The sequence below is a fragment of the Phocoena phocoena genome, chromosome 6, assembly GCF_963924675.1.
Source record: "Phocoena phocoena chromosome 6, mPhoPho1.1, whole genome shotgun sequence".
In the NCBI taxonomy this organism is placed as follows: Eukaryota; Metazoa; Chordata; class Mammalia; order Artiodactyla; family Phocoenidae; genus Phocoena; species Phocoena phocoena.
In genome coordinates this window covers 108,689,322-108,697,409 of record NC_089224.1, presented here as the reverse complement: position 1 = coordinate 108,697,409, position 8,088 = coordinate 108,689,322, and the positions used below count along the sequence as shown (strand labels likewise).

The 8,088-nt window shown below is 58.4% G+C and overlaps 1 protein-coding gene across 1 annotated transcript; it reads left to right on the top strand.

The window, feature by feature from the left end:
- The first annotated feature begins 6,051 nt into the window (after window positions 1–6,051).
- IER5L (immediate early response 5 like) lies at window positions 6,052–7,632 on the top strand. Its single transcript, XM_065879697.1, has one exon. It carries the CDS (start codon window positions 6,237–6,239, stop codon window positions 7,452–7,454), a length of 1,218 nt encoding a protein of 405 aa, XP_065735769.1. The 5' UTR covers window positions 6,052–6,236; the 3' UTR covers window positions 7,455–7,632.
- Window positions 7,633–8,088: the final 456 nt, after the last annotated feature.

Below are 8,088 nucleotides of genomic sequence, written 5' to 3'. Positions count from 1 at the left end.
CCCTGCTCCGGCAGGGAGAGCTGCCTGGTGTTCTTAGCACAGCGCCTGCTCATTGGCCAGTATTTAGTCCATGGTTATTGAGTGAGTGAATGAATACATGAAGGAATGGGTGAGTGCACAAACAAATGGGCACCCAGCTGGTATCAGGTGCTCGGGCAGAGACCCCAGGTGAGAGATCACATCCGCCCTGTATGCACATTCCATCCATAAGTACAGAAATCATTCAAAAGTAGCAGCGGGGGTCTCCAGTCCTCCCCTGCTGCTCCCGGTGCCCCCACTTCCCCAGAGTCCTGGGATTGCAGTCACTTCTCCCTCCTTGCTCTGTGACCCCAGGCAAATCACCCAAGCTCTCTGTGCCTCAGTTGCTTCATCCATAAAATGGAGATGATAACCAAACCTGCCCCAGAGGTTGGTGTGGGGCTTCAAGGAGACCAGCGTGCGACGCGCTTGGCCCGGTGGCTGGCACAGAGCAAGAGCTCCAAAAAGCCAAGCTGCTGTCAACCTTCCACATTACATTTGAGGACCTTGAAGCCAGGAGCCATGATGTCTTCCTGGGCACTAAGCCTGTTGCCCAGGACCATGCTGGGCAAACACAGACCTGTCATTAACGTGGGCCTGGGACAGTGACAGGATGACGGTTCTTCAGGGCAGAAGGAGGGTTTCCCCGGCCCCAGGACCCCAGCCAAGCTTCCCAGTGCCCATCAGCCACAGAACAACCTTCTTGGGGTACAGCAGGGGGCTCTCTCGTCCAAACACCACTGGCTCCACAGCCTCAGAGAGGACTCAGCAGTGACCCCTGTGGTCAGCTGTGCCCCATGCCTTCTCTGCCACTGTCAACAGTCCCAAATCTCAGTCCCCACGGAGCAACGCCCACTCCAAGCCATGGAGACAGCAAGCTGGGGCAGCCAGAGGCTGGACTGGGAGGTGGGACGTCGGGGTTCCAGTCCCAGCTCGGGGCGACACCTCAGCACATCCTTCCTCCTCTCTGGACCTCAGTTTACCCATCTGAAATTAGGGATGGGGGCAGCCCAATGCCTAGGACCCTTCCAATTCTAAGTGTCTTCTGCATACTTACATTTATTGACTGATTTATTTCACAAATGTTTATTGAGTGCCTACTGCATACCAGGCCCTGGGCCTCAAGCTGTTCTCTCTGGTGAAAGGCTCCTCCCCCTCCTGGGCCTCCCAGTCTCAGCTTCCTGCAGGAAGCCTTTTCCAGGCCAGCTTTGGGGTCTCTCCCCTGCCCTCCTCCAGCCCCGACCTTCCTATCACAGACTTATCGCTCTGTGTCATCTGGTCTGTTTATCTTGTCTGCTTCCCTCTGAATTGTGGCCTCCTGAGGGCAGGATCACGTCTTGCTCCCCCGACCCATTTGCAGGAATTCCAGAGTAGTGTTCTGGAAATACCTCTTGGGCCACTGAACAAAGGAATGAATATGTCAATTCCAAATCTCTCTCCCCCTTCCCCCGCCACCCAATACAAAACCCTCAATTAACCTTTTGTCTCTGCAGCCTCTTCGCCAAACCAATCCCTGGGAACCCACCAGGCAAGTCCCAAAGCTGACCAGGGTCCTTCCTGGCATGTCTCCCACTTCTGAACTGGGCGACCAAAAGGTGCCCACAGGCATATGTGGCATTTCAAAGTGTTCAGGGCCCCACTGTGGGGCTGACACCACCTGGGGTTTGATGGGAGCCCAGGTCCCGATAGGTTCTGTGCCCTGCTCCACACTGTCCCAGCAGACCCTCGGTAAATATTTAGGCATTAATTAACTTCCTCCAGGGAGCGGTGACTCAGGGCCAGATGTAATCTCCCAGCTCCGGGGGGAAAAGGTGAGCGCCCCAACCTTTCTCAGGTGCCCCAGACCAATAAGGCCAGCCCTTCATTCCAAGAAGCCTGGTCTCACTCAAACCTGCCCCCCGGCACACGTGTGGACGCAGATACTCACACACACGTGTACACCCAGTGCCCTGGACGGTCTGTAGTACCCTGCTCTGAGCCGTTGAACATCCGAACAGAAGCCTTATGTGTGACCCACCCATTCTATAAACGTTTGTGAATTCCTACTGTGTGCCCCCCAATCTTCGCTACTCCCAGGGCACCAAAGAGCTCAGCTGTTCCACTGCCTCCTGCAGCAAGTGTTTTCTTACGACAGCTGCAGCAACTCCCCCGTCCAGGCCACCCCAAAAAAGATCAAGGGTTTTATTAATCTGGACAACTGCTCAGCCCTCCCCACTAGCCACTTCTTGATTCTTGAGAAGGAGGGGAGACCAAGTGAATGCGGGCCCCAGACAGGAGGGCCCAAAGAATGGGGCCACGCAGACGGGGCTGACCACTTCTCAGCTGGCCCCAGGGAGTGGAAGAGCCTTAGCAGAGCTCAAACTCACCTTGGGGCAGAGGCTAAGTGGGGGGGGGGGGGGGGGCCTGGCTCCCCTGCCCCCAGCCTGTAGCTAGGGAATCCATTTCCATCCCTACCTGGTGTCCCATCTGGACCCCCAGGGTTAGGGGGTGCAGCTGTGAGAATGGCTGTCGATGATGAGCTGAGCTTGGAGAGAGATTTGCTCCTTCACGGATCCTGCAGGCCCTGGTCTCACAGCAGTTGTCAGGAATAGTGGTGGGGTGTTGATGAAGTCAAGGTTACGTTCGCCATGAGCTGAGCCCTGAGAACTGGACTCAGATCCACCCAAGGCAGAAGCAAGCAGCTGATTTCAAAGAACCTAAAGCAAGTTCCAATCCTGGAAACAGACCTGGGTTCAAATCCTGCCTCAACCTCTTCTTGGCTGAGTGACCTTGAGCAAGATACATATACTCAAAGTCTTAGTTTCCCCCAACAAATTCTCAGCAAGCACAGAATGAAGGTCCAAAATCAGCATTAATAACACATTCTTGAGATGTGGCACATATATACAATGGAAAATTACTCAGCCAATAAAAGAAATGAAATTGAGTTATTTGTAGTGAGGTGGATGGACCTAGAGTCTGCCATACAGAGTAAAGTAAGTCAGAAAGAGAAAAACAAATACCGTGTGCTAACACATATATATGGAATCTTAAAAAAAAAAAAAAAAGGTTCTGAAGAACCTAGGGGCAGGACAGGAATAAAGATGCAGACGTACAGAATGGACTTGAGGACATGGGGAGGGGGAAAGGTAAGCTGGGACAAAGTGAGAGAGTGGCATGGACATATATACACTACCAAATGTAAAATAGATAGCTAGTGGGAAGCAGTCGCATAGCACAGGGAGATCAGCTCCGCGCTTTGTGACCACCTAGAGGGGTGGGATTAGGGAGGGTGGGAGGGAGATGCAAGAGGGAGGAGATATGGGGATATATGTATATGTATAGCTGATTCACTTTGTTATAAAGCAGAAACTAACACCATTGTAAAGCAATTATACTCCAATAAAGACGTTAAAAAAAAATTACATTCTTGGAATCATGCAATGTGCCAGACGCCATGGGTCCCAGACGTGACGGTAGAACCAGATAGGACCTCCCCGCTTCCCTCCACATGCTAATGATATCTCAGAGGTGAACTTCAAAAATAAACGAATGGGGCTTCCCTGGTGGCGCAGTGGTTGAGAGTCCGCCTGCCGATGCAGGGGACACGGGTTCGTGCCCCGGTCTGGGAAGATCCCACATGCCGCGGAGCGGCTGGGCCCGTGAGCCATGGCCGCTGAGCCTGCGCGTCCGGAGCCTGTCCTCCGCAACGGGAGAGGCCACAACAGTGAGAGGCCCGCGTAACGCATAAAAAAAAAAATAAATAAATAAACGAATGGGGGCTTCCCTGGTGGCGCAGTGGTTAAGAATCCACCTGCCAATACAGGGGACACAGTTTCAACCCCTGGTCCGGGAAGATCCCACATGCCGCGGAGCAAATAAGCCCGTGCGCCACAACTACTGAACCTGCACTCTAGAGCCCGCGAGCCACAACTACTGAGCCCACGTGCCACAACTACTGAAGCCCACGTGCCTAGAGCCCGTGCTCCGCAACAAGAGAAGCCACCGCAATGAGAAGCCCACGCACCGCAACGAAGACCCAACGCGGCCAAAAATAAATAAATTTACTTTAAGAAAAACAAATAAATAAACGAACGAAGGCTTTGTGTGTCAAGACAGGCCCTGGGGAAGTAAGGAGCAGTATATTTTTATTCTTACAGGTACTGTCACATAAACAAGTTCCACTCCTGTGTGTTCCTATCACCAGATCACCAATAGTATAGAAGATGCCCTTTCTCACAGTTCCCCTAAAATGTCAATCCTGGCTTCTCTGGGTGGGGGCAGAAGAGGTGCTTCTGATCACAGGGGCTCAGACCAGTTTGAGATTGTTCACAGATGGCATGGAAAGGCCAGAGCACTGGATCTGGAGCTGTGGGACCTCAGGCAAGTCCCTTCCACTGTCAGTGTCCCAAGTTTCATCTGAAAAGTGGGGTACGTGCTCCCTAAATCTGTTTTTACCCTTGATGCCTGGCACTGAGTAGATGCTGAAAAATTGTTTGAGGAAACAAACCTGGAGAATTCTTAAGTCTGAGGGGAGACCCAGAAAGTACAGAATGGGCTGGCTGGGTCTCTTTACTCCTGCCAAGGGATGAAGTAGGTGCTGAGGACAACAGGCCCAACGAAAGAGGAAACTCAGAAGAAATCCCAAGGAGAGGGGGAAAGAGCAGGAAGTTTGCTCCTGGGACCTCGTCCCACCCCAGCCCCGCCCCCAACCGCCCCCAAGGCCCACCTAGCCCTCATACTCTCTGTGAAGCCTCTTCCTCCTTCAGGGGCCAACCCTCAGGCAAACCACTTCAAAGACACCCTCCCACCCAGGCGCCTTGGACCCCAACCCCCCCTTTGAGCAGCAGTCACCCCCTTTCAGGCTTCCCAGTCCAGGAGGAGAGCGCCCTGGAGATCGTCCCCACCATATCAGGCCCCAGCTGGGAGGAGGTGACCCGTGAAATGGTTCAGGACAAGAAGGAAAACAAAAGTGTCAACAAAAGTTAAGAGGGCGAGTGCCTCGGCCCTTGGTATTCGCCTCCCGTCTGGAGCTCACAGTCCTGGTACCAATCCGAGCCCTGCCCCTTAGGAGCTGTGGGATTCCCACGAGTCACCCCACTCCTCAGAGACTCAGGTCCCCGCTCTGCCTGCAGTCACAGGGAGGGAGTCAGGGCGCTTCTGGCAGGGCCGGCCCCATCCTAGGCACTTAATAACAGTCCCTAGTGTCATTATTATTAGTTAGGAAGGCAAGGAAAGGTTACAGAACCGGTGATTAGGACACTGGATGTCAGCTCTCGGAACGCCTTTAGACCTCAGCGGTTTGCGAGGGGCACGCCTCCAAGCCTCCTCTATCAGAGGAGACCAAAATTCACCATGTTTTGGTTTCTCCCGTCAGACAAATGGGGAGGCCGGCCCTTCCCCGAGTGTTCTCTGAATCTCCTCAGCCCAAAAGTCAAGGAGTCAGGCCCAACATACTCGGCGGCTGAGGGTACCTCGAAATCTCTTTCTCCTGAGGAGTCCCCAAAGGTCAAGCCGGCGGCCCCACTAGTCTCTTGCAAAAACCTTGCGTCCCGCGGGTCACCCGGGGGCGGTAGGTATGAAAGGAGGTGCCGCGTGGCCGGGAATGGGAGCCGCGCTCACCTGCCGCAGGTGAGGCCCAGCCGTGCGGAAGGGGGAGGAGCCGTAGCAGCAGCACGCAGGTGAGCCGACCCCCGGCTCCCAGGAACTAGGCCGAGGGCGGCCGCGGGCTCCAACGTGGCGGCTGCGAGGCGACCCATGTCGCAGACAGCGGCCTCGGTGGCTCCGAGTCCCGCGCGGCGCCGCAGCCACAGGAGAACATTCGAGGCAGCGGCGGCGTTGGAGGCCCGGGGTCCGTTCGGTATTTGAATAGCACAAAGGAACCGCCTTGGTCTGATTGGCCAGTCTAGTGGCCCCGGGGCGGGTAGCGTCTGTCACTCGGGAGGTTTGGGGCACTCTTATTGGCTCATCCGGTGTGGGGCGGGGCCCGGACGCCCGGCTAAATAGCTGGGGCCGGGGCCGGCCGAGGCTCATTGCTTTGGCGCCGTCTGGGGAGCACGAGTCCGCGGGTGGCGCGCAGCGCATGGTGGCGGCTCCTCTCGGAGCGCAGCCGACCCGCTGACCCGGACTCCGTTTCCCCTGACCAGCGCGTCCCGGAGGCCGGCTGGAGGCCGAAACAGCAGCAGCATTAGCAGCAGCAGCGGTCGCGGCTGCTCCGCCGCAGCCGTCTCCGCGGGAGCATGGAGTGCGCCCTGGACGCCCAGAGCCTGATCAGCATCTCCCTGCGCAAGATCCACAGCTCCCGGACCCAGCGCGGCGGCATCAAGCTGCACAAGAACCTCCTGGTGTCCTACGTGCTCCGCAACGCGCGCCAGCTCTACCTGAGCGAGCGCTACGCCGAGCTCTACCGGCGCCAGCAGCAGCAGCAACAGCAGCAGCCGCCCCACCACCAGCACCAGCACCTCGCGTACGCGGCGCCGGGCATGCCGGCCAGCGCGGCCGACTTCGGCCCGCTCCAACTTGGCGGCGGCGGGGACGCGGAGGCGCGCGAACCTGTCGCCCGGCACCAGCTGCACCAGCTCCACCAGCTCCACCAGCTGCACCTCCAGCAGCAGCTGCACCAGCACCAGCACCCTGCGCCCAGGGGCTGCGCGGCGGCGGCGGCCGGGGCGCCCGCGGGCGGCGCGGGGGCGCTCTCGGAGCTGCCCGGGTGCGCCGCGCTCCAGCCGCCGCACGGCGCGCCCCACCGCGGGCAGCCCTTGGAGCCGCTGCAGCCGGGTCCTGCGCCGCTGCCGCTGCCGCCGCCCGCGCCCGCCGCGCTCTGCCAGCGGGACCCTCGCGCCTCGGCCGCCTGTTCCGCGCCCTCCGCGCCCCCAGGGGCCGCCCCTCAGGCGGCTACCGCCGCCTCCCCGCCCGCCTCCCCGGCCCCCGCCTCCTCCCCCGGCTTCTACCGGGGCGCGTACTCGGCCCCCTCGGACTTCGGCGTGCACTGCAGCAGCCAGACCACCGTGCTGGACCTGGACACTCACGTGGTGACCACGGTGGAGAACGGCTACTTGCACCAGGACTGCTGCGCCTCCGCCCACTGCCCCTGCTGTGGCCAGGGCGCCCCGGGACCCGGCCTGGCGTCCGCCGCCGGCTGCAAGCGCAAGTATTACCCAGGCCAGGAGGAGGAGGACAACGACGACGAGGACGCGGGCGACCTGGGGGCCGAGCCCCCCGGGGGCGTCCCGTTCGCCCCCTGCAAGCGCGCCCGCTTCGAGGACTTCTGCCCGGACTCGTCCCCGGACGCGTCCAACATCTCAAACTTGATCTCCATCTTTGGCTCGGGCTTCTCCGGGCTAGTGAGCCGACAGCCGGACTCCTCTGAGCAGCCGCCGCCGCTCAACGGGCAGCTGTGCGCCAAGCAGGCGCTCGCCAGCCTCGGCGCCTGGACTCGAGCCATTGTCGCCTTCTAGGGACCCCCGAGGGCACGGGGACCCGGGGCCCCGCGGGGCTGGGGACAGACAAAGACTCGGCCAAGGGGCGAGAGGAGGGAACGAACGGGCACCCGGCCACTCGGGGCTGAGCTGGGGGCGAGCAGAGGGAGATGGCTGATGTTTTATAAATTGTAAAATAAAAGAAAAAGAAATCTAAGATCTTGGACTTTATTTTTGCAGAGAGAAAAAGCGCCTATTTAAGTATGCTTTGTGTTTCTCCTACTCTTTTTTTTTTCTTTTTATTGTAGTGATTGCAGTGGTGTTTAGAGAGGAGCCAGCCACGTGAGGAAGGGCTGCTGCCCGGCGGAGCTGCCGGGCAGCCGGGGGCGAGGCAGGGCGCCCGGACCGCCGGGGCGCGCTGGGGGCGCAGCGCAGGAGGGCGCGGGGCCCGGGGCTCCGATTCCAATCAGTTGTCAGACCTAGGAAGCCCGGCGCTCCGTTCTCCCGAGTTCCTCCGTGGGGTGAGGAATGGGTCTTGTGAAATCCTGAGCAAAAACAAAGGCAAACTCTATCTCCGAAAGGGACGTTTGGGTCACATTTCCTCTCTGGGGGCGGCCTCCAAAGTTCTCAAAATGAGAAGGCAGAAATGAAAACACTTCAACTTTTTTTTTCT